At 37.2% G+C, this 27,484-nt stretch overlaps 1 protein-coding gene across 1 annotated transcript; it reads left to right on the plus strand.

The window, feature by feature from the left end:
- The first annotated feature begins 2,838 nt into the window (after positions 1–2,838).
- On the plus strand, positions 2,839–27,484 carry LOC127967875 (tripartite motif-containing protein 16-like). Its single transcript, XM_052568636.1, has 6 exons — positions 2,839–3,426; positions 5,619–5,705; positions 5,808–6,041; positions 26,450–26,600; positions 26,726–26,773; positions 26,860–27,484. The coding sequence occupies exons 1-6, from the start codon at positions 2,839–2,841 to the stop codon at positions 27,381–27,383; spliced, it is 1,632 nt and encodes a 543-aa protein (XP_052424596.1). The 3' UTR covers positions 27,384–27,484.

A 27,484-nucleotide genomic window follows, 5' to 3' on the forward strand; every position in this document is an offset into this window, starting at 1 on the left:
CACTGTAGATGTCTTAAGCACGTTTCTGCGCTCACTGATGGTGTGTCATTATTCACTCATTATTCTCATTATAAACATGGTCAAAACTTTTCCACACCTCAGACTTTGCTTTAGTTGCTGGTGCAACCAAAACGTAATCGCCAGAGGCAAGCCTCCGTTACACCTACTCAGCATCTATTTTCGCATCTTTCTCGCGCTAATCGAAACACATCACATAACCGCTCATTTACAGTGCAAACTAGGGCTGAACGATATGGACAAAATTTTATATCTCTATTTTCATACCAGATATCTCGATATCGATACGATATGACTACGTGTTCTTTTGCTAAGCACGACCTGCACAACACATCACTCTGGTTTACATCGTCTTTTCTGAATCCAAAATACTTCCAAATTATGGAAGATGATTTATGTTTTGGCACCAAGTCAGATTCTGCACTGCCCCCGGCCACGTTATCTCCCGCACTCATTTCTTTCTTTCTAATTTATCCGCTGTCTCTGTACAGTGTGCATAGACGTTGGAACAGGGGGGGGCTGGGGGGGTGGCCAGAGACAGGCGCACTCAGTCAGAGCTGTCATATATCACAACTTTTCAGTGTTTTCAACCACATACTTTTTATTTTAGTTTTCAAACAAATAAATTCACATAAGTACTAAAAAAACAATACATTTAGACTTTTTAAAATACACATTTGTGAATATTCTGAATAAAAAAGGAAAAATGACATAAAAGCAGATCATCATTCATTCAGCGCTGTTGCTGCTGCAGTGTGTCACGTGACAAGCAATGACGCGTCACTTTGGAAACGCCGCCCCTCCCCTCCCCCCTCCCAATATAGTTCCCACGTCCCTGGTGTGTGCGCGCTGGCTTTAGCAGTGCAGTCAAGGGCACTCGTAAAACTGATGTTTGTTGTGACTGCCAGAGTTTTATGCAGGGCGAGCGTGGAGAAGGGAAATCTATATCGTCTATATCGTTGCTTTTTACAATATTAATATCTTGAAAGTTTCAAATCTAGATATAGATACGATAACGATATATCGTTCAGCCCTAGTGCAAACCAGAGCGCAAGCCCAACCTGAGCTCGCGTAAGATGATATAAATTAAGCCCGAACCCGACCGAGCCTGTCGGGTCCCGTCGGGTCCCATCGGGTCCTCTCTGGTTCTGGCACAGATCTTCAGCTCTACTCCGCTGAGGGCGAGATGCAGTAGTAGGGGTCGTTGATGATGTAGGACTCCAGAGCAGACCGAGATCCCGCAGATGTTCCGCGTGCGCTGAGTTTAACTCTAAAAATGTGGTTTTGCCGACATCCAGAAGAACCTCACGACTATTTGCAAGCTTAAAGACAGGTAGACGCGATGACAACTTACAAAAACACTGCGACTCACAAGACAAAAAAACACGAAAACACCGTTCTGACGGGACAGAGAAAAGCCGCTGCGTGTGGATGCACTACCATCCTGTTAGGAGAATCAGCAATGCAGTACGAGTAAAGTAACGAAAGGGAACCACAATGTTTCATTGATCAGTGATGTTTCTCTTGCACCTGAAATCCAAGATATCTCGTCAAAATTGCCCTAGTATGAGTTTTTATATTTATAACATGATATTTAGTAATATTTTCAGCGCAGCTGCCAACAGTTAAATTTAAGCCCCAGGTAAAGAGTAATGCACATCTCTAAGCAACACACCGAATAATACTGAAAGAATCCAGGTATTTGAACAAATCGGTTGAATAATTCAATGGTCCATTCTTGCTCATTTATGAACAAATCAACTATTTTGAATGAATCAGTTCAATGAAAGCTTCTGAGATAAAGGAGTGATTTGTCACCACTTACTGGTGTCATAGAGTAGATCTATCATTTCATTTCATATTGATATATTCAATTTTTTTTCATATTTTAAGTTCCAACATAACAAACAGAAAACAAAAACAAAACAAAAAACTTAGGCAGACTTTAAATGCACAGCTTCCAATTTAGTTCTTATAAAGATAAAATCAAATAAATAAATGTTACAGTAGAAGATACATAAACATTAAGAGCAATAGTTTTCAAGAACAAGGTAGGCAAAGTGAAAGAAACAGTCCAAATTGGGTGCCCATATTTTTATATATTTTATATCAATTTTTTTCTGATATATAAGGGGTGATTTTAGTGAATCACACAGAATCTCTTTAGCATGCTCCCAGACTGAATCCCAGTCTTTGCTGGAGATACTTAGTGCAAAATCATTTTCAAAAACAGCTGTTAAATATTATCTCCTAGGATGATCAAACTCAATATAACATAAATATGAGATGCATATTTTTAACTTGTATTTTTAGCAATATTTTTTACTTGCAGACTTATTGGTATACAAAGTAGTAATTTGCCTATATTCATATAAATATAATTTAAAATGTGTAAGAAAGTTTTTTTTAGTTTTTCATTAATAAGGTTGGGTGGCAAAAATATGTTATTTAATGTTTGATACTGTGACTTGACTTGATCCTGAGCAGGACTCAACATGAATTCCTTGAGTTGAGCAGCTGACTTGACTTGACTTGACTTGCTTAATTTGTTGGTACTGTGACTTGAGACTTGCTCGACACTTGAACATGTGTGTCTCTGTTAATAACAGCCAAATGTGTTGAAACTAAACTCAAAAGGAATCTGGCTCTACAGGAGCAGGAAAGTTGAACCTGCTATACAGACTTCGAGACAAACCTGTTTTGCACACGTCACACGTCACACAAATCCAGGAAACTATTTCAACTCATCAGTTCACAGAAAGAGAAACTGAATTGTATTTGAGCTGTTGTGTGTTTGATTCTCTGTATTCATGCAGTAAAATGGCAGAAGCCAGAATTTCAGTGGATCAGAATGAGTCTAGATGTCCATTGTGTATGAAGGATCTTGAACTAATCCTGAATGATCCAGTGGCTCTTCCCTGTGGACACCATTTCTGTAAGAGCTGTATTACAGGCCACTGGGATCAAGAGGATCAGAAGAAAGCCTACAGCTGCCCTCAGTGTACAAAGACCTTCAGTCCAGGACCTGTTTTAGGTAAATACACCATTTTGGCTGAAGTGGTGGAAAAACTGAAGGAGACTAAACTTCCTGCTGACTGTGACGCTGGAGCTGGAGATGTGCAGTGTGACGCCTGCACTGGAAGAAAATACAAAGCTGTCAAGTCCTGTCTGGTGTGTCGGATCTCTTACTGTCAGAATCACCTTGAACCACATGAAAATTTGTTTAAAGGAAAGGGACACAGAGTGACTGATGCCACTGGACGACTGCAAGAGATGATCTGTCTGAAACATGAGAAGCTCCTTGAGCTTTTCTGTCGCACTGACCAGAAATGCATATGTGTGCTGTGTGTGGATGAACATAAAAACCACGACACTGTATCAGCTGCGGAACAGAGGATAGAAAAACAGGTATTTAAACTAGGCACTGATTAAATATTGCTGATACTTGGATCCATTTAATATCTATTTATATTTGCACCCATATTAACAGGTTACAGTATTCACACTGCACGTCAGTAGAAACGTAGAGTAGCTGCAAGTCAACTTTTGGTCAAAATGCACAATAAACATTTATTAGCACTTCACATTCTTTTGTGAAACAGGCAATTGATTAAGCATCATAAGATAATGTAATGAACTATTCACTCATTGTTTGACAATATATACTTCCATCAAACAGACAATTACTGTCAATTATAGCTTCACTTCGGCTTCTGTTCTGTTTAGATTAATGATCATTTAGAGTTATGTAAATCAGAATTTATGACAAAATAAAAAAACTTGACTGTTCACAGACAGTAGTTTTATCCCAGCTGGCATTTCAACTTTGATTCAATGTTGAAACAATGTCAGGGAGCGAGGTTGAATTTACCTTTCGATTTTTGCAAATTGGATCAACGTTGATATTGTGACGTTGTTTCACCGACTTACCTTCATCATGGGTGAATTATGGTCATTCTGTAGATGTTGGATTAACATTGAATTAGGTGTTGATTTTGCAAAGTGAATCAACATTATTAACGCAATGTTGTTTTACCGTCGTATCTTTCACCATGGGTAAATACATAACTGTACGTTCAATTAGAGCCTGCAATTAGAGTTGGTATACTATACAATTTATGTTGAATTAAAAGAAAGGTATTAAAATGGTGTATAACACAAACTATTTTAACAACATTGTAGAACAAGGATTTTTTGTCAAAGAATAACCAATCAAAATTAAGAGGTTTACCAAATCTTCCATGTTCAATGACCTCCTTATGTTGCGCTCTATTGATATAAGTGCCAGTCCTCTCAGTCTTTCTTGGCTCATGGATGATCTGATGTAAGACTTTATCAGTTTCAAAGCTTTATACATGGCAAAAAATCTCATGCGATCGTAATCTGGGCTCATGCATCAAGAGGATTTAGCTCAAAGGACGTTTTCGAATGCTGTAGCTACAACAGTGAAGAGTCGAGAAGTTGTCTAATGTGTGAGCTTAAATTCTGCAAACAGCACAAAGTTGTGTATGACTATTAGTTTTTCACAGAGATATTCGCAGAGATGTGAAAACATGTCAGACAGTTGTATTTGGAGATAATAATGGTTTACTTACCACTTTGTCTTTGGTGTTTTTTCCTATTCTTCTTTCTTTCTCTGTCTTTTGGGAAATCCTGAAGGGTATGAATGCTTCATTGTGACATTTTTAAATTTAAATGCTTGCGTAAAGCTGGGTGTGGGAACAACAGTTTCTCTTCCCCTGACAGCTAGTGGGGGACCTGATGGGGGGTGCACGATGGTGGATGGCACTTCAGCATTACAGTGATTAGGGCACTCATAGTGTTTGTCGTTGCATAGGGGGAATCCCTCTAGTTTGGGGGGCCCCTCTCACAGACGAGTACTGGTGAGTGATAGCGCTGTCTCACTGTGGTCATTTGTTTACGGTGGTTGATAATGTTTGACGAGGGCAGATACACAACCTAAACGACTGTGTGGCCATAGGGGGCCCCCTTCAGCATTGTCCAGTTTCCTGGATGACAGCCAGATTAACAAATCATAATAAAAGCCATAAAGTAAAACAACCAATAGAAGTTGTTTCAGCCTGATAACCCAGCGAAGTGTATTTAGTTTTATTGTTGTTAATGATGATCATATTCAACATATAACTTTAGATTTTAGAATAGGTATCATTATTAAAATATTGTAAAATGCTATTAAAATAATAATAATGATCTTAAACAATTTCATATAAATAATTTAAAAAGCAGACATTTATTTTGTATGCTGTTGAAGACATTAAGTTGTTTCAACATACAGATCTTATTTTTAAAAAAAATGTTGATTTACAAGTGTTTTTGTAAACCTTTTCAACCATTTAGCACTAAACATTTTTCAAAGTTGTTTCAATGTTAAAACAACAACTGTCATTATTTCAACCATATTTCAACATTGAAGGTTGGTCATGTGCCTGCTGTTTTTCAACCGTTTAGCTTTAAACGTTGTATCCATGTAATTTCAATGTTAAAACATCAACTGACCTTATTTCAACCAAATTTCCATGTTGAAGGTTTGCATGTGCCTGCTGAGATGTGACATGTAGTATCATTAATTTGTCCTCCAGCACCAGTTGCAGAGGGAGTTCCAACAGAGAATCCAGCAGAGAGAGAAAGATCTTCAGCAGCTGAGAAAAGCTGTGGAGTCTCAGAAGGTGAGCTTGGAGAATAAGAGACGTTTTTCTCAGTCTAAGTTAGGACTCTTCTCTTTCAGTCCCAATGAAGCTCAATGGGTGATTATCTGGTGTGTCTAACAGTGCTCTGCACAGACAGCAGTGGAGGACAGTGAGAGGATCTTTACTGAGCTCATTCGCTCCATTGAGAGAAGATGCTCTGAGGTGACACAGTGGATCAGAGATCAGGAAAAGACTGCAGTGAGCCAAGCTGAAGGACAACTCGAGCGACTGGAGCAGGAGATCAATGATCTTAGGAGGAGAGGCGCTGAGCTGGAACAGCTTTCACAAACACAGGATCACATCCAGTTCCTGCAGGTAACAAAGATTTCTTTCTTCTAGAATAGTGTTTCTCTAGGGGGCATTAGCCACAAGATTTTTGAAAGGGGGGCATTCGCGAGTTTACACCAAAGATCCAGCCAAGACGAGAATAATCTTGTAATTACTTGCAAAATAATATTGTCTACATAGTTATAAATCTGCATGTTTACACCAATGACACTAGACATGTATCTTTTCCTCTGCTCCGACTCAAAAATGTTTTCCAGTTATAGGCCAGCACTGATTAGAATCCATTGGTGGATCTAAACTCTAAATAATCTTATGCAGTGAAGGAATGAAAAGTCGACCAATACAGTTTGGTTCCAACGCGCAATAAACAGCATTAAAAAAAAAGAATAATAATTTTAGCCGAAATCAGTATTGTTTCTGGTCAGTATTGAAAAGTCAATTTTACACAAAATGTGATGTTCGCAGTTATTAGGTCATATTTTCTCCCTTTTTTTCCAAAATGCGCAAGTGCCAGTCTGCCCAGAGCCATAGAAAGAGAGAGTTGCGTCAACCAAAGTCCCAAATGCTCGATCCTCACGTGATTCATGTAGACCTCATTTAGTTCCAGGAAGTTCATAGCAGGCAATTGAAATACATTGAGTTAGAGAGACAAAACTGTAATTTTTGGTATTTAGTAGACAATAAAATACTTACATAATTTATAAAATAATGTATACATGTATACATATGTAGTTGTATCAGTGTTGATTTTTAATCCAACACACAGGGTAAATCCACACTTGGGAGGAAAGGAATACACATACACAACTAGTAGACCTAACAAACATAGAATGGGGCTTAAATACACCAGATAACAAGGGAATTGTGAGGAACACAGGTGAACAGAAAGACTAATTAGACAGGGGAGAAACTGGGGAGGGAAAACACAACAAAGACAGTCCAGGGGTGTGACAATAACTAAAAGTGTCAGAAATTGATCAGATTACTACAAGCTAGACAGGAGTGAATTAAAGAAAATGAAAGTGAATGTTCTTTTTATTAAATTAGGATGCAGTCAAAATGTTGACAAAAGATATGAGTTTTTCTCATCACTTGAAATAGTCAGAGATTCAGCATTACAGTTGGGAAGATCATTTCACCAGTCAAGAACGATGAGCAAAAATGTTCTGGAAAGTGATTTTGTGCCTCTCTGTGATGGAACCACGAGGCCTTGCTCATTTACAGATCTCAGGCTTCTGGAAGGGATGTAGATTCATAAGAGTCAGTGGAAGTAGAAGGCTGTGGCTGTTATATAAGCAAATATTATTGACTTGATGCAAGCTGCAACCGGTATCCAGTGCAGGGAGATCAAGAGAGGTGTGACTTGAAAATCAGATGTGCTGCTGCATTCTGAATAATTTGAAGTCAGAAGAGCATTGCAGTTACATCCCAACCTGACCAACATGTTAGATTACCAACATGGCAGCAGCAACAACATCAGGTGCAAAGGGCTGTGACTTGTTACAGCAAACAAACATTAAATACGGGACAATTTGGGCATCTGCAGGTCTGAAATTTGTCAAGATTGCTGTGATATGGATATTTTATTGGCTCCAACTATGTCTCGTGGCTATCCACCACAGCCATTTTATATGGACAACAAACAAACAAAAGACTAGTCCAAGATCCTTAATATCTTCATGCACATCAACGCATACTTTACCAAAGTCTGGATTATCTCTTACTATCTCGGTTGTTTTTTTTTCTGTGTGCTTATTCAGGGTTTCTGCAGGGTTTAATCAGTCAATTTTAAGACTTTTTAAGGCCTTTTTATGACTATTAGGATTTGAATTTATGAGCTACACGAATTACGATAAATAACTTCAGTCATCAAAATTCCTTTAAAAAGTATTTTTTTTATTATTGTTGGTGTTTGGTCACAGTATTGAACACCCACAGTCAGAGCCGTAGCTGGGGTCAGCGGGGCCCCGGTGAAGGTTGTACCAGTGAGCCCTGTTTGAAATTGTTTAATTTGTATGTTCTGTCATTTTTATTTATCTTTGCTATTTACACAATGTTTAAGTTTTTTTCAAGTTTGTAGGTGTCCAGGTACAGAAACCGAATAATTAAATGTAAAATAGCACTGGATAGTCTTCAATGTAAAAATTTAATATACAATCAAACCAAAATTTATTCAGACACCTTGAACATTTCTCACATTATTACAGTTTATTTGCTATTGCTTCTAAAATGGTTATAAAATATAACAAGAATTTAGAGTTAAACTCTGTCAGAACAAATTAATCTCGATAATGTCATAACTTTGATATATTGCACGTAATGGATTACAATCAACCAAAACTACAGACAACTGTTATTATGACAATATTTACACAACTATCAATACTTTGTTGACCAATTACCAACCAATGCTTCATTTTGTTCAGACTGAGGTGTGAAAAGTTTCATTAGCAATTCAGAAAAAAAACAGATAAGCAATGCATGGTTCTTTATAAGGTGCTGAATAATTTTTGGTCCATATTTAATAGATAGATAGATAAAACATTTATATCTATCTATTTCACTAGTAGTTCACTGTATGAAGAATCTTTGGATATAATATGTCACAGTTTGCTTATACTCACTTACATAAATGTGTCCTGTACCTACTAGTAAAATATGTATATAAAAAATTATATCTGGAGTCTGGATAATTTTTGGTTTGACTGTGCATAAATTATTGTTAAAACTACAAAGTAATGCAGTCAAGAGCAGTGAGTGATTTTCTTTCATTTTCTTGGATTAACATTACAGCAGTTAGTAGCTAAATTAGGCGCGGTCACTTAATAACTGACAAATAACTGAAAAAAAAAAAAAAATTTCGAGCATACTTTCCAAGGCGGGTATCTTCACATATTTTGTATGTATTTGTCGGCACAAGAGCAAAAGGAAGCAAATTCGGTGTACAAGCGTTTTGAGACGCCTTTCTCTACGTGAGCCCTGGACACCTGAACACCATGGTACTGAATTGGGCTCTTATTTGTTGATTCATGTGCAGGATGGACTGTCCGTGATACGCGGCTCTCTCTCCGCACCGAACACAGCGCTCGAGTAACCAGCTACTCAGTTCAGCTTTTTTCCGCGTCTTGTGTCTGGATGCTTGATACCGATTGATAGCGACAGGTTTGAGCTCAGAACCACCCAGATTCCTCATACAGAACTACAACAGGCGAAACAAATGAATGCCATTGCCGCTGCGAGCGCATTTTGATGGAAGAACAAATGAATAGACTAGCATATCAATTTAAGACGTGGCTAAATGTTTTTTTATGACCTTGTATGGAAAATCCGGACGTTTTTATGACTTTATGACTTAAATTCTTATTGTTAAATTTATTACTATTTATGGCCCCGCGGAAACCCTGTTATTGCTTTTATGGTTGGCCTGCATGCTGTCAGAATCCCTGCCCCTGCTTCCGATCAGGTTGCACTGCATGAGTGCATTCGGCTTCCTCCTACCCAGCCGTCGGCAGAGTTTTCCACAGTTTGGGGGTTTGTACTCAAACATTCCGGCCGACCAAATTTTCATCAGAAGTTTTTTTTTTTCACTCAAAGTATTATTTTGCACCGGATGGGTAACTGATGTTAAATCAAAAGACTCTGATGAAAATAAGTCTAAAGGTGTTTTAAAAACATCAATACTCTTAATTATTATCCTCATATTTATTGGAAATGTTGAGCTTAATCCTGGACCTGATTCAGATATTTTCTTGATAAGTTTAGGTATATTGCATTTATGGGGACTTTATGCACATGCAAACTGCATCAAACTTTATATTGGTGTATTGCAACATCCGTGTATGTTCTTACCTATAACTCAAAATTATTTACCCTATTATTTCAGAATTCCAGCTCCGACTCCTGTTCCGCATTTTTTCCAACTCTGTTTTGATTATCGGAGAAGCAAAAGACGTTTCAAAAGGCAATTAAAGCACAAAATATTTTAATCCAAGAAAAAGTGTGGAAGATTTTTATTGGTCAATATGTAAACTAATCAGGCATAATCAATGTGAATCTAGCCATTTATGTATCAAGTTATTCTACTGTTATAATCATGCATTTGACTGTATGTAGAATGCGTGAGAATGGAATGTGCAGAGAGTGCAGGGGTATAGTATATGGTGCATCTGCACACTCTATTTGGACATAAAATATATGATGAGACCTCCTTGGTGCAGACATTACCAAAATACAGCATATAGTAAAGTTGGATGTCCTGTTTTGACATAAGACAAAATATATGATTAGGCTTCCTCGTTTCACTTAAAATAAATTGTACATCCTAAAAGCAAGCTGGAGACACAGCCATAAAAGGTAAAAGAGTTAATAAACAGAACCATATGTATGAAATGTATTGAACATGGGCACGCCTTCAGAAGCAATGTATAAAATAGAGAACCGACACAGACTCGTCAGACTGTTCTGCAGAGCTTTCTCGGTTTTATTTTCTCTTGAAAATAAAATCTTTCTTATGGAAACAAAATCCTGAGATAGTGTGATTCCTCAGATCCATGGAAGACGAAAATACACTACAAAAGCCCAATTAACCTAAATCAACTTGATAGCACCAGAGGCTTTAAAATCTGTCACGTAAATATATAAGCCTTGTACCTAAAATAGACTAATTTAAAATCATGCTTGCGCAATCGAAGGCACATGTGATGGCAATCTCAGAATCATGGTTAACTCCTAGTATTCCTGATTCTTTTCCTATCCATAGAAAACTATAAATTGTTTCGTAAAGACTGTACTGTTAAGACTGACGGCGGAGAAAGTCTTTCTTATGTTGATTCTATTATCGTTGCAAATCAAGACCATTACAGACTACAAGCCCCCACCACGGACCTGTGACAATGAGCTAAACACCTTCATGGCTCCTCCCGGCGACCAGGTGATGACGCTGGCCTCAGACAGTGTGAGGAGATCCTTCAGCAGGATCAATCCTGACAACATCCCTGGGCGTGTACTGAAAGACTGTGCAGCAGAACTCACTGATGTCTTCACAGACATTTTCAACATCTCACTGAGTCAGACTGTTGTTCCCACATGTTTCAAAACTACCACTATCAACCCTGTCCCGAAGAAGCCATCTCCATCCTGCTTCAATGACTACCGTCCTGTTGCACTTACCCCCATCCTCATGAAGTGCTTTGAACGGCTAGTCATGCACCACATCAAGTCTGCCCTCCCCCCCTCCTTTGGACCCCTTTTAGTTTGCATATAGGTCCAACCGGTCGACCGATGATGCCATCTCCACTGTTGTCCACTCAGCACTCACCCATCTGGACAAAAAGGACTCATATGTCAGAATGTTGTTCATAGACTTCAGTTCAGCATTCAACACAATCATCCCTCAACAGCTCATCTACAAGCTGAGTCAGCTGGGGCTCAACACTTCGCTGTGCAACTGGCTGTTGGACTTTCTGACTGGAAGACCTCAGGCAGCACAGGTCGGCAGCAACACATCCAGCACCATCACACTGAACACTGGAGCCCCCCAAGGATGTGTGCTGAGCCCCTTCCTCTTCCCTCTGCTGACCCATGACTGCACACCATCACACAGCTCCAACCTCTTCATTAAGTTTGCAGATGACACGACTGTGGTGGGGTCTCATTAGCAAAAAAGATGAGACAAACTACAGGAGTGAGGTGAGCCGCCTTTTTAGTCCAACCAAGCAATAACATTGTAAAATGGATGATAATTCCTTTGTTTATGTCTTATTTCTTCGGGGACAGTATTGTTTGCATCCATTATGGAATAACCTAAGCTCAAAAATTACTGCGTCTTGATAGTAAAAAAACAGCATGGTTTTGTAGCATACAGTGTCACAAGCAGAATTAGTCCATGCACTAAAAAAAGTCGAAGATACGCGGAATATTGTATATTTGAATTCTGGCACTCTCTCATGATGGCTCGTGATGCACGTCATCTTATGGAGGTGTAACTTAGCAATTGGCATTTTGCACAAATAATTCTTTCTTTTTTTCTTCTTTAACATTTTTCATATGTGTGTGTGTGTTTTTTATTGGAAATGTGGCTGTATCTGCATGATTACCATCTCTATGGCTGATAATCACCATGTGATAGACAGCTATCAGTGTGAATGTGGTCTATATGAATAGAGTGTGATTATTAAATATATGGTGCATCTGTATGATTACAATCTGATTTAAGGCCATCAATATGTGATTACCAACTGTTTGAGTCTCTATGAGTGTGCTGTATTTCTAGCAATCTCAGAATGTACTGTAATTGCCATACATAGTTCATTCTTATTGTATTAGTTATTTTTTATTGTTTTATTTTCCTTTATAATGCATGACTTACATATATATATATATATATATATATATATATATATATATATATATATATATATATATACACACACACACACACACACACACAGAATATTACAAACTTCCTTTTTACTTATACAAAACAGAAAACAAAGCACCCCCCCAAAAAAATACAAAAAGGCAATTTGCAGTAAGAGAAGGTTAATGCTCAAAAAAGGAGCCCCAGAAAAGGAGCCCTCAAAAGTCCTCTGAGATTTCCTAATATTGAAAAGGATTTTCTCAGGGGTGCAGTATGAAAGGAGTTCATTGATCCATTGTTGTCTGGATGGGGGGTGAATCGACTTCCAGTTAACTAATATACATTTTTTTCCGGCAGTTCCTGCTAATAGGGAAAAATTATTTTTATGGTGAGAGGAGTCTAATAAATCAATATTCCCTAATATCCAAATTCTAGGATTTTTACTAATAGGGGTGCCTATAATCTTTGAAGTGTTATCAATTATATATTCCCAAAAGTCATTCAGTACAGGACAATTCCAAAGCATGTGAAGTAAATTGTCTTCAGATGTTTTACACCTTTCCATAACATATTACCATTCATCCAGGTCATATTTACAGTTAAGATCTATTTCCCATCTCTGCTTCAAGTTTACATTGTCAAATGGCTTAAAATGATTTGTTATTGTGCTGTACCCTACAGAAAAATGCCTCTTGTATTTGAGACAGGCGTCTATAAGAGACAGGCCTTTAATTTAGTGTTGAGATGTTCAAGCATGACAGTAGGAGGTTACCACATTATATTACGTTTTATTTATAATTAATTTGAATGTGTTTAACAAATCATTTAATGTAAGAAATGTCTTTGGCTATTGGCAGCTTACAAAAAAATAATAATCATAAAAAACGAAACTATGTGACCGCGATGGGAGGAACAATACAAGTTAACTTATCCCTAAACGAATGTGTTTAACAAATAATTTATTGTAAGAAATGTCTTATATTATTGGCAGCATAATGTGACAGCTCGATGTGACAGCAAGGGTCAGAACAATATTACCGCTAAAATCCATCGAGCATATGAACTTGTTGCCCAAAACATATCAACAAGAAAGAATGAAAGCTACCCTGTAAAACAACTGCAATCATGTGATAGAAAATTACTCTATTCATCACTATCATCATCCCCGCGATCCTCAATTACAAGTTCATTGGCGAATTCCTCCTCCACGTCGCTCTCCTCCACTTCTCCCTCTCCAGCCTCCGCTAACTCTGCCTGCCTTGCTTGCACTAAACACAGCTCTCGCCCAGATACGCACGGCTCTCCCTCTTTGAAACAATGGATAAGGTGATCCTCACTTCCATCAGAAGCTACTGTCAGGCCACATACCTAAGGTTAACACCCCGAAGTTAATGAAATATATTACCTCCTCTTTCTCCCTCGAACACACACGCGCCCGCGCAAGCATACCTTAAGGAGTTTTTCAGCCGCTCCGTATCCAGCTCTCTTTGTATCAACCGAGAAATGTCGCTGCTTCTCCTGAATTTTGTTCAGCAAATTTGAAAACTGTCAGCTTAAAATGTCAAATCATATTTATTTTTGTCTCCATATAGGTATTGAGAGAATTAAGAAAAACTGAAGACTAAAAGAAAGTTCGTTAACCTCTTTATTATGTTGCCATAGTGAGTCGTTCATGAACTGTTGTTGTGTCTGTCACGTGAAATCTAATCAAAACATAGAACCGACGATCTGACGGGTTTGAGAAGATCAAATACAACCCACTACTAAAAAAAACAGACCAGGCCTCTATTTGAGACCGGCCTTTATTTACCCAAACCTGTCGTCACACCAGGCGTTTAAAAGAGACAGGCATCTATTTGGGACTTTTTTGAAGTTTTACGGTATTTAAAGAAGCTGTGTTTTGGAATTTTGTATGTCTTGGATAGTAATTCAAAGCTCATTAAAGAATCATTGTCATACAAGTCCTTCAATGTCTTTATACCATTATTCACCAATGCTTTTAAAGAATTATCAACCATGCAACTTAAGCGATTCTAACCATGCAGAAAATGTATGCCGTATTAATAGATTTTTAGTAAAAGTAGATAAACCACTTTTTGACCCCAGAAAAGGAATAACTTTTAGGGGAATAAAGCTCATCTACCACTGTTCTATTCCTGTCCAGCTACTATCAACTTTGTCAGGATGTAACCAGATTCATATAGGCTGAAACTGTGAAGTTAAATAATCATGTCTGAAATTGGGAAGATTCAGACCACCTTTCTTATACGGTGCCTGGAGTTTCAGAAGTTTTACTCTAGGGATTTTGCCTTTCCACAGAAATCCAGAAATCACTCTATTTAGTTCCTTAAAGTAAGATTTGGGACTGTTCAAGGGGAGACATTGAAATTTATATAGACATTTAGGTAGAATGTTCATTTTTATAACATTGAATTAATGATAAGGGTAAATCTTTCAATTTTTGCATGTAATTTTTCACTCTCTCCATAAGTGTGGACATTTTTTTTTTAAATATGTCATCATGGGTTAGATCAATATGAATACCTAAATATTTAAACCCATTAGCACACAGTGTCAATGGTTTCTATATATTTTAACTAATCTCTTATATTAATAGGGAAAGCTTCACTCTTGTTATAATTTAATTTATAAACAGATATGTCACTGTATTCCTTAAATACGTGTAGTAAAGGGGGAATAGAGAATTGTGGATTGGTCAGGTATATTAAAAAATCATCAGCATATAGGGATAATTTGTGTTCATTGGTTCCAATTTTAATACCCTTTATTACACTATTGGATCTTATCGCAATAGCTATGGAATTACATTTGCTTCAATAAAAATGAAGGAAACTTTATTAAAACTGAATGCAACTTTTTCAGAAACTATCAAAAATATGGCATTACAAAAGAAAAAAAACAATGAAAATGAAAAAATTAACACAGTTGCACAAATGTAACAGGCTCTTCAAATATGCTTCATTTTTGTAAATGTTTTTCAAAGATTTATTTTCGCTGATCATGGATTCTGAATTCATTGCCACAGATTACGCTTTTGCTTCGCAGTTTTTCGTTTGGAGTTTTGACACAAACTTCTCGTGGGGGCGGGGTTAATAGTGATATACTTGGATAGTGAGCTTTTGATGGACAGGTGCTCTCTGACCGGCAAGTACAGACGTCACTCAGTCAGTGGCGCCAGAGAGTGGCGTGCATATTGGAAAGCTCTCGCGGTGATTTGAATTACTAAATATGTAAATAATATTTGACCTTCGATCGTCTCAGTCTGTAAAGATGAGCTCTTGTCCTTCAAGGCAGCTTGAAGTAAGCTTGTGTTACTGAATGACAATAATTACCCGCTACAACTGTTGCACACTAACATGAAAAACTTGTATCGATGTTATTGGTTACTTCAGTAACACAAGCTTACTTCAAGCTGCCTTGAAGAACAAGAGGAGGAGGGGGATGATGCCGCTCCGTGTCTCTACTGAGAGCTCATCTTTACAGACTGAGACGATCGAGGGTCAAATATTATTTACATGTTTAGTAATACAGGGCATGACAGTTGCATACAAATCACCGCAAGAGCTTTTTTTTTCTTTTTCTTTTTTTAATAATGCAGAGAACAAAAACATACGAAACAAAAGTATAAACATACATCACATAATATCAACCATAAAAAATTCAATAAATTAAAATAGAACTAAAATGACAAAATCTAAACAAAATCACACATGACACACAAGGTCCTTTCTTATTAGATACTGAGATTACATTCAAATAGTTTTCCATTTCTTTTAGAAAAACAGAGAAGACAGGTTTACAGTTGGAGAAACTGCATTTGTGAATGTGAAATTTGTTTAGGAAAATTTTTAAATTAATAGCAAAACTGATATTTTCGTTTGTGGGGTCATAATACCCAAATATAATGTTTTTCATATGTACTGAGAAGTCTGGCAAAATCGTACACTTGACAAACACACCAATATCATCCCAAAGTTTCTGAGTGAAGTGACATGACCAAAATAAGTGTACCATTTCTTCAGAACTCAAATAAAAAGAGCGTGTAAGATCAATGTCAGATTTAAATCTTTGTATAAACTTCTTTACAGGGTAGAACCTGTGTATGAGCTTAAAATACATTTCTTTCACTTTGTCTGTAAAAACATTTCGGTAGAGACCAGATTTAATCACCACGAGAGCTTTCAGTATGCGCGCCGCGTGCCACTGAGTGGCGTCTGTACTTCCCGGTCAGAGAGCTCCTGTCCATCAAAAGCTCACTATCCAATCAGAGTAGATCACTGTTAACCCCGCCCCCATGAGAAGTTTGTCAAAACTCCAAATGAAAAACTGCAAAGCAAAAGCGAAGTCTGTGGCAATGCATTCAGAATCCACGATTAGCGAAAACGAATCTTTGAAAAACATTAACAAAAATGAAGCATATTTGAAGAGCCTATTACATTTTTGCGACTGAGTTAATTTTTTTCATTTTCATTGTGTTTTTTTTTCTTTTGAAATGGCATATGTTTGATAGTTTCTGAAAAAGTTACTTTCAGATTAATAAAGTTATGTTCATTATTATTTAACTAAATGTAATTCCATAAATAGCGAGAGGTTCAACAGCCAGCGCAAATAATAATGGCGATATAGGGCATCCTTGTCTACAGCCTCTAGGTGGTGTAAAGATGTCTGATATAATGCCATTGGTACATGTCTGTGCTTTAGGGGAATTAAAGATAGTTTTTAAATGATCAATAAATTTAGACCCGAAGCTCATGTGGCTTCTAGCGTAGCGAAAAGAAAAGTGGGCTCGATTCTGTCAAAAGCCTTTTCAGCGTAGATAGACAGAATAAACATTGATAATTTCTGCTTTTGTGCAATATTGATAATATGTAATAGTCTTCTGATATTATCAGAGCCTTGTCTATTCTTAACAAATTCTGTCTGATCTGGATGTATTAATTTGAGTATAACAGTTTCTAGTCTTAGAGCAAGCAATTTAGTTAGCACTTTATAGTCAACATTGAGTAGACTTAGCAGTCTATAGACCCAAATTTTTGCCTGTCTTTCACTTGCTTAGGGAGTAAAGTTATTGTGGCAAATTCAAGGGAGTGTGGAAGTGAGCCTCTCTCAAGTGATTCTTTAATCATGTTTGTTAAGGGAGTTAATAATATATTTGAGAACGACTTAAAATATTTGATTGGGAAACCATCTGGTCCAGGAGCCTTGTTATTTCCTAAAGCATTAATAGCTTTTAGTACTTCATTCTCAGTTATATCAGAGTTCAATAGGTTGTTATCTTCATCATAAATTTTTGGTAGTTGTATTTTCTTTATACATTTGTTAGCATCAGCATTTCCTTGACTATGGTCAGTTTTATATAAAGTTTCATAATAATCCTTGAATAAAATATAAATTTCTTTTATGTATCTACCATTATCTAATAATACTGAGTGAATATATCGCTCTGATTCTTCTTTTTTAATTTGCCAAGCTAGTAATCTGCTAGTCTTATTTCCAAATTCGTAATAATGATATTTTGTTCTTGCATAATAGATTCTGCCTTCTGAGTGCACAGATTATTATATAAGACCCGTTTTTTATTAAGTTGTGATAAAGATTTATCATTATTGGTCAAAGAATGTTTTAATTCCAATCATCTTATTTATTTTTCTATATCATTTAAAGCATCTCTCCTTTATTTCTGTTTATAAGCCCCATATGAGAGAATATGTCCTCACATGAAAGCTTTAAGTGCCTCCCATATAGTTGAATGTCAGGCTGAATTAGTATTTACTTCAAGAAATATCTGAATATGAGTAGTCATGAATTTGATAAAATCTGGGTCTTTCAGCGTATACATTTTAAATCTCAATTTTTGGAGTAAGGTAATGCCATTGTTGGTTCCCATGTAAGCTTAAAGGGGTTGTGATCAGAAATGGATGCAGAAAGATGAGTACAGTCTTTTACTTGGTAGGCTAATGACTGAGATGCTGAGAAGAAATCTATTCTTGAGTAGACATTATATACATTTGAATAAAATGAGTAGTCAACTTGGTCTGGATAGAGATTGCACCATACATCATACAACCCCAAATCATTCATCCCTTGAATCAGAATGGTTGCTGCTTTTGATTTAACAGGGTTTTTTGATGATTGATCCATGGAAGGGTCTAAAACTAGATTAAAATCATCACAAAAAATGCCCCTCAATAGTAGCTAACCGTAATAGTAATTTGCTAAAAAAGACGGGATCATCATGGTTTGGACCATAGACATTTACCAAGGTTAAATGTTCCCAATTCAACTCACATTCAACAGTTACATATCTACCAGCAGTATCAGAGTACAGTAGGTAAACGGGACGAAGGCTGACGACGAGGGGTCCAGGCAGGTCTGGGTGGTGTAGAGTGGGAAGTGATCCTGGGAGAAACAGTGCAGGGTTGGACCGTGACGGGGGTGCAGCAGGCAACTGTGAAGTGGGAAATGGTCCGGGGCTCGCATCAACAGACCCGGAATCAGAGCCTCCATCCGAATCCACACTCATCTCTGCACCGGCGTGGACAGAAACTGGCTCTGGAAAGGAGCTCACTGCTGCTGGCTCGGGGACAGCGCTCACTGCTGCTGGCTCGGGGTCAGCGCTCACTGCTGCGGCGGGTTGGAGGGGCATTGCGGACTCAGGGGGAGACAGGGACGGAGGACCGAAAGAACCCTTCTTCCTCCTCCTTCTCCTTGGTCGTGGTGCAGAGACAATAGCCGGGTCTGTGACTGGTTGGGGAAGTTCAGTCTCAAGCAGGGTTGACTCTGATGCAGAGGACTCAGAGGCAGATTCCCACGAGAGCAGTCTCCCTCACTTCTTGCGAAGACTGATTGCTGTGGGAGGTACCTCGGGATTCGGGGAGGGATGAGCCTGATCCCCCAGTGTTGCAACGGCCAGGAGACGACCCTCAGAGATCACTGGCAGCTTGGCAGAAGGTGGGGGTCTCGAGGGGGAAACCTGCGGCTCCTCCTGGGAGAAACTCTCCCATAGCCGGGCATAGTTCTGCAGGATCCACTCACCCTGGGACGAGATTGGGAGGGTGACACTCCTCTTGTCAGTGGGGGATGACAACCAGCATTGCCTACGGAACTCCAATTGTCGCTGATGTTCGGAGGGCATCCTGTTGGGCGGTTCATTCTGTCACGTGGAGGGTGCGAGGATGAACTCAGGTGCAGACAGAATGCACTACACAGGGTTTATTTGTGACAAAAAGGGAAAACAAAACCCACGAGGGGGAAAACAACGACTGGGGGAAAAGGCAAATAACTTAACAAAACTATGACTGGGAAAAACAATAAAACAAGAGATTCTTCGATCTGGTATTCACACAACAGGAAAAACTATCGACAGGTCTCACAACATTAAGTCAAGGTGTAACAATGTACCGCACTAGACAGTGAACACAAGGGGATAGAAATAGGGAGACTAATGAAGACATAACAGGTGACAGGTAAAGCAATAATGACTAAACTAGGATAACAAAGGGGCGGGACAAGGAAACGAGACAACACAAGCACATGGCCCAAAGACAAGGCCATGTGCTTGCACACAAAACACGGGCCTGTCATGAGCCTGCCTCAAGACTAGAGAAAAATCAAGGACACGAGGGCAGAATCATGACAGAGTGAGAGAATGAGAAAGCCCAACCTTACCTTATGGTTAGCTTTAAATTATTATTATTATTTTGTTTGTTTATATCTAAGCCTATATTATTATATACTGCAATTATATTTATCCATTAGAATTCTATATTTGTAATTCTTGTTTTGTTCTGATATATTTGTTAAATTTAAAGGATTTGTTGTAAAGTGAAGGGAACTAAATATATCTTGTTTGTACATGATAACATTATTAGGCCAGCCGTTATTATTTCTAAATGTAATAAAATGCAATTTATACATTAATTATATAAAAAAAAATGCAGCAAACGAAAATAGGTGATTAATCCGTTAAAATGAAACCTATACACGACTCAGATATTTTTTTTTTCTCTCACAAACGTAATTAATTTTTTAGCATGTTTAAAAATAAATAAAGAAATAAAGAAAACATGCAGCAAATGAAAAAAGGCGATTAATCCGTTAAAATTTGTTACTCTGGGTTAACAGTAATTATAAGTATTCTATACTTCAGAGCAGAACCTGCATGGGCCTAATCTAGGCTATTTTTTTGTTTGTTTTTTTCATTGTATCTGAAAGTGACTTCATTCATCGCATTCACTTCACGCGCTCTGGAGCAGATCCGCCTCCCGAAATGCTCAGCTGTGGACGATTTAAAAATGTTTGATATAAAAGTTGCTGTCCCATTTTATACAGGAGTTTTTCATGTAAAAAAATCTAATTATATTGTTAGTTCTAATTATATTATTAACACAAGTTCATTTAGGCTATTTACCATGCACTGTGACATTTTATCCTTTTTCATTTATAAACTCCTTGAGATTTTAAAGTTAGTTGAATAGTATTTGAATTCAAGTTTAAAAATAGGTTTAAACTGCTAAATACCAACAGCCATACTGCATGTGAATAAATAAAATGCATACTTTTCATAACATTTCATTGTTCATAAAATGCACTTCTGGTGTTTGGATTTGTACTTTTAACATAATGAGCTCCAAGTTTAAGAATAGCCCTAGACTGGTTCTCTCTCTCTCTCTCTCTCTCCCTCTCCCTCTCTCTCTCTCTCTATTTAACAGCATTAGCTCAATGTTGGTCTCATGATCAATAATTTGTATTCACCTCAATCTGATTTAGTGCTGTGAGGCGGGAACAGAGGATTCCGCTTGGTCTTAAAGCCTTCCGCAAACATCCACGATAACAAATAACGATTTTCGTAAAATAATGATTCATTATTAATTGATGATTTGTTATTATCATTATGGTCTTGTGAAAATAATAATATGGGCTGCGAGAAAAGAGTAATACTGCTGAGTGCAGGCATGTTTCAGCCGAGTAACACGCCATTACTCGGAGCCAAAACACAGACCGAATTCTGTTCAGCTGGAGGGGGTTGGGTTTTTGGGGGTAGTTATGTATGACTTATGGGGGTCGAGATAAAGGTGTGAATCTCTTGCTCTTTCATATGGACAGTGTCTTATGAGGCTTTCACTTGCTGAACAGGTTTATGTAGGACTGTTGTTTTGGTTATAGACTAAAAAATGGTCTGTCCCCACGTAAGATTTTTCTAGTTCTAGTAGTTCGTTTGTTATATTCAACTAATCAGAGGTTTATATTAAATTTACATAATCAAATCTTAATATATTCCACGCTCAAGCACATGCATTAAGTTCACCACAAAGTACATGCAGAAGTAGCCTAATAATTGTGAAAAATTAGACAATTCAATATTTATTAATAAACAAATGTTTTCTTGTCTGCTGCAAGATGAAATTCACAGTGCTGGCTCTCTCCGACAGAGAAATGCAACATTCACAGATTGTTGAATGTTGAATATTAATGCGCCCTGTCATTAATGTGAATTAATAATTTTTGCACAAATACTTGCATATGAATATTAATTCACATTTTGCATTAGAACGTAAATTATTTTTACATGCAATTATCCAAAATGAAACCAAAAAAGATTTGTAATGAAGATAAAATAATAATAAAAGCTGCACAACTACCATCACACGTGCAGTGCAAATCTTGCACATATTTTACACACCTGCATTTAAATGCAGCTGCATTTTTTTTTTTTTTTTATTAAAGAACATGAAAGCAAGTAGGGCTGGGTGATAAATCGATTTTATGAATTAACTCGAATTTGTAATTTACATCGGTTTGTTTGAATGAAAATCGGTTTTCTTTTTAACATCCACTGACGCACCACTCAGGCTCCCCTAGTTCAGAGTGGCTCAACCCTCCACCGTGAGTCTGACAGAGACACGGCGCCGAGCAAAGGATGAGCGGAGCGGTGTGATTCTGACTGGAGCCTCCATCATGAGTACAATTCATGCCAACAGCCCGTAATATAACTGCATATTCAGCAAGAATTCATGTTAAACATATTACCTATGGCTTGATCAGGTTATAATGACTGCAATAGTCGAGCGGGATGTTAAAGGCTATGTGAGTTTGTCTGTTTCTTTTACTGATTATTTTCTGGTTAAAGAATGATTTAAACAGATAAAGCACATTCACACGCAATCGCTTTAGCAATAATGCATTCAAACAAATGTGATCTTACAGTGCTACTATATTATCAGTAGGCTATTTGATTTTGAAATCTTGAAGAAATTAATTGATCCGTTTAGATAAAATAACTGACAAAAATGTAGTTATTTTCCTCACAAACAAAATTTGCACAGCTGATGAGCTAATAATCACAAAAAATAAATAATAATAAAAAGTAATATATAATAAAAAATAATAATAAAATAAAAAAAGTTCTTTCCAGCATTAAGGTAATAACATTACAGTTTTTTTATCATCTTGTCTCAGTTATAAGTTTATAACTATATTAAAACTTGTTTTGAAAAATTTCTTTGTCATTTGAATATTGATTTTAAAATCGATTTAAATCATAAATCTGATTTTCTTTTTAGGCCATATGTTATCGCCCAGCACTAAAAGCAAGTAAAGAAGGCTCCCTTTAAAATCACTTATGTTGTCAGTTAATGAAGCTCTTTTTTACATTGTGTGCAATTTGTTGATTATAATGAGAGAACTTGAGTTTAATCGTGAGGACGGTTTATTAATCCGTCCATTCTTTAGAGTTTCAAAGATTTAGCTAAATCATGAAGGTTTAATTTATTAGTTTCTTGTTTTAGGCTAATTAGGCATAATTAATGTGAACGAAATTATACAGCGCTTCACGTTTAAACATGTAACAATTTCTTAATCAGTTTACAGACAAATGTCTTTTTCCCAAGAAATTATCTGTCCAAATAAAGGACAGGTAACGAATAACAAAAATGCATGTTGTTCTATTAAAGGAATTTTAAAATATAAATTAAAATATACGCATAAGATATGAAAATATTGACATTGCATATTAATCCATGAAGCCAACCCCCCTAAAATAGGATACCACTTTTAATTCTCAGATGCAAAGTAAACCACAATTTCTTTTGAATAATATAATGCATAATTCATATAATATAAATATTACTGCACACTTTTTAAATGTGTCAAATCTAAAATATGGTTTAATACCATGTAGCTTAGAGAAAATATAAGCACAGGCTCAGGCACAGGCTTGACATTTATCCTGCTTGAATTCATTCTAAGAAATGCACATAACTTCATAAGTACCAAACTTTCATCTGTGAATATTGCATATTAAGTATATTAAATATTTTAATTATAGTGCTTTTCTTGCATTTTCCTTAAATGAAGCCGTCAAATGTAACACATCAGCAAGGCGAAACTGACGTCTATTTGCGAAAAACGTGCTGTGATGCATTTGTCTTTGCGTTGGGCCTTTAGGCTGTCTACTTACTGTATGAACTGATTGTTAAATTGTAGTTTTTTTGTAGATTAATATTGCTACCCTTCGACCACTGGAAGAAAATGAGTAATAGACCTGACCAACCCATTCTCTCTTGAGTTTTCTATGTTCCTGATCCGTAAGATGGATCTCCTGAATAAAAGCTATATCCGTGTTAACCCTTTTCAAATATGAGAGTATTTTCTTTCTTTTTACCGGATTATTTATACCCCTGACATTCCATGATACACAAGTTATCTTAGCCAGTTATCATGATCTTAAAAATAACTGAAAAATCTCCACTACAGAAATAATAATAGCCATAGCCTTATACAAATAGCTAGTATCCTACATGGCAAGATAAAACTCCCTATTTTAGAACTAAATAAATAAATAAAAACCAAATTAAATTATATTGGTCAGATAGTCATATGTTCTATTAACATTGTAATTAGGTGCAGACATTGAACAAATGGTGAAGCTAATAAATCAAGTATTAGACTATATTGCGAACTAGCGGAACAATTCAAATAGTATTACTAGTATAATGTACATTAGAGGAACTTTCACCAGTGGCTAAATTGTAATCTGGCAACAATAGAAAATATTTATTGTTATAACCTTTGGTCACGTATATAAAAAGAAATAAGTTTACAGTCTTTCATGAAAACATTATAGTCTTAACTCACAGGATATCCTTTGTGTGAAAGCCTTGGAGTTGACTCTCTTATCAGTTCTCAATCCGTAATAGAGGCCTCAATAGAATCAATAAAGTTCTTAACCTCAAGTGGAGTGGAGAAAAACTTTGTTTTACCCATGTACATAATCAGAAGCTTGGAAAGATATACAAAGGAGTATTCAATTTCCCGATCTATCAACATTCGCTTCACCTCCGTGTAAGCTTTGCCAGCATTCTGGAGCTCCACGCTGAAATCAGGAAAAAAGTGGATGTGCCGGTTGTCGAAGAAAACCACCTTTCTCTCGCACACGTGTTGAAGGATTTTCTGCTGATCTCTGAAGTTCAGGAGTTTTGCCACAATTATCCTTGGGGTCGCCCTATACGACAAAGTATTTCCCGTTCTGTGGGCCCTCTCAATTGTTGGAGGAAAGTTCTCGACGCCAAGGATCTCCGGGATGATGACAGAAACTAAACCATATCGCTTCCCTCGGATTTTTCAGGCAAGTTTACAATCCGAATATTCAATCTCCTACTTCTGTTATCCAGGTTTTGCCCTTGATCTTTAAGGTAGATGACGTCCTTCTCCAAGCGAGTAACTGTCGAACGAGTATCTCTGAGGTCATCTTCTGTGGCGCTTACTCTAGTTTCAACCTCGACCATTTGTTAAAGTTGAAGTTGACATAGAGGTTTCGATGCGGGTCAATTTAGCCTGAATATCATTGGTCATCCTGTCCATTTGTTTGCTAGTTTCCTCTTTACTGGTTTTGATCTCCTTCCACAGAGTCTGTAAAGATATTTCGCCTTCCACCTCTTCGGCCATATTGGATAACGTGTCAGGATCATTAGCTTCGGGAGTGTTGTTAATTGGTCATGTTTTACGTCCTTTTCGGCGCAAATTGTGTTCTGCCATAAACAATATTTCCTGTCCAATTCCTTAATGGGCTTGAAAATCCACCAACTAGGGAGATTAATATAGGATTCTTGATTAATAATATAGCTAGTCAGAGGAGCTCACTAGAGCATGTCTTTCCTCATCGCCTGCATCACGTGACCCCCCTTCTTATATTAGTTCTTATCATTACTCATTATTCATTGTATTTTTCTAGTGCTTAAATCACTTATACGATGTCTAAGATTCTGTCTATTGTTTTATCATTTACAAATTATGCAGTGGTATGTTTAATGAGTAAAATATAACCCTTCAATACATTTGGTTAATTTTTTGTCATGTATTTTTATATGAAATAAAAAGAAATTCAGTGTTAATAAAATTTTCAAGGCACTTCAGCATCTATTACTTTAATCTTTTTGAGCATTATCAAGTCCAGATGGTGGACAGTAAAGCCCTAAGGATCTTGTGTGTGTAGCACACTGAAGTCCATATCTATTACAATTTTAGGTTAGGTATGTCATTTTCAGCGGTGAGTCCCATAATGAGGGGTGCTGGTTAACAGGTTAAGCCCAAACAATACTTTGGCCGTCTGCATTCTAAGACAGTCCACACACTGTCCAAGTAATGCAATTTTTATTATTAGGAGTGTCCGCTAACATCCATGCACCCAAGTGTGTACAACAGTGCAGCCATGAGGTGAAAAAAATCCACTAGCACCTATCCACAAATCAACTGAAAGCTGTGCAGACACAACAGTGCACTGAACATGAAAACAGAAGTATACCTGTGCCTTTAGATGGACATTTATATTCTTATTTAATCTTATATCATCCAAACAATTTGACATATAATGTAAGTGGAAAATACTAGAATTATTGGTCTAATATGATATGAAAATAATTTAGCTGCTGCTGTGAAACTGCTTGATAGGGTGTATCACTAAAGATTATTCAGAGTCAAACAAATCTGACAGTAGTGAAGGTCATTGGCTGAACTGCGTATGTGATTAGCTTTTGTTTGTTTACTGTCGATTTTCCAGTCTCCCTCAGAACTTCCTGAATCCACAGACATGAAAGACAACCCCTTCATTTCTCTCTTCTCTTTCGATGTCCTGCGAGAAATTGTCCATCAGCTGCTAGACAAACTGAAGGATTTCTGCAAAGAGGACATCATAAGGATCTCAGACAGAGGTAAAGAACCAGAGATTCATATGCTCTTAGAAATGAATCCACCATCATTTAATATCATGGTAGAACATTATATTATAAATGTCTTCGGAATGAATGCAGGATCATTTGTCTGTTGATTTCCACAGTCACATTTACCAATATTGTTCCCAAGACCAGGAATGACTTCCTACAGTGTAAGTCACAAAAAAACAAGCCCCACCCCATAAAAAGATCAGACATACTCATAAATCCTGATTCTTATGTGTTTCCCCCCCATTAGATTCTCATCAGTTCACTCTGGATCCAAACATAGTTAATAAAAACCTCTCTCTGTCTGAGAGCAACAGTGTGGTTACTTACACTGAGGATGAACAGCCGTATCCTGATCATCCAGACAGATTTGATGATGTGTGTCAGGTGTTGTGTAGAGAGAGTGTGTGTGGACGCTGTTACTGGGAGACTGAGTGGAGTGGAGATAATGGTGTGTTAATATCAGTGTCATATAAGAGCATCAGCAGGAAGGGACGGAGTAAAGAGTGTGTGTTTGGATTAAATGATCAGTCTTGGAGTTTGATCTTCTCTTCCTTCACATGTTCATTTCTACACAATAATATAGGGACTAATGTCCCTATAGAGCCCATCAGCTGGAGAATAGGAGTGTTTGTAGATCCCAGAGCAGGAACTCTGTCCTTCTACAGCGTCTCTGACACTATGAGCCTCATCCACTCAGTCCAGACCACATTCACTCAGCCGCTCTATCCTGGGTTTAGGGTTTATTATGGATCAGTGAAACTGTGTCGATGAATCAGAGACTGACGAGAGATTCTACCCATAATGCTTTGAGCTGCATGATAAATCAGTGACAGTAAGATGTTATAGAGTCTCTTCATGACATTAATACTGTA

This window comes from Carassius gibelio, chromosome A4 (assembly GCF_023724105.1).
Source record: "Carassius gibelio isolate Cgi1373 ecotype wild population from Czech Republic chromosome A4, carGib1.2-hapl.c, whole genome shotgun sequence".
Taxonomy (NCBI): domain Eukaryota; kingdom Metazoa; phylum Chordata; class Actinopteri; order Cypriniformes; family Cyprinidae; genus Carassius; species Carassius gibelio.

Coding starts and splice junctions, on each gene's coding strand:
- LOC127967875 (XM_052568636.1), top strand. CDS start 2,839: ATGGCAGAAGCCAGAATTTCAGTGGATCAGAATGAGTCTAGATGTCCA. Junction 3,427..5,618: donor AACAGAGGATAGAAAAACAG/GTATTTAAACTA, acceptor TTTGTCCTCCAG/CACCAGTTGCAGAGGGAGTT. Junction 6,042..26,449: donor ATCACATCCAGTTCCTGCAG/GTAACAAAGATT, acceptor TCGATTTTCCAG/TCTCCCTCAGAACTTCCTGA.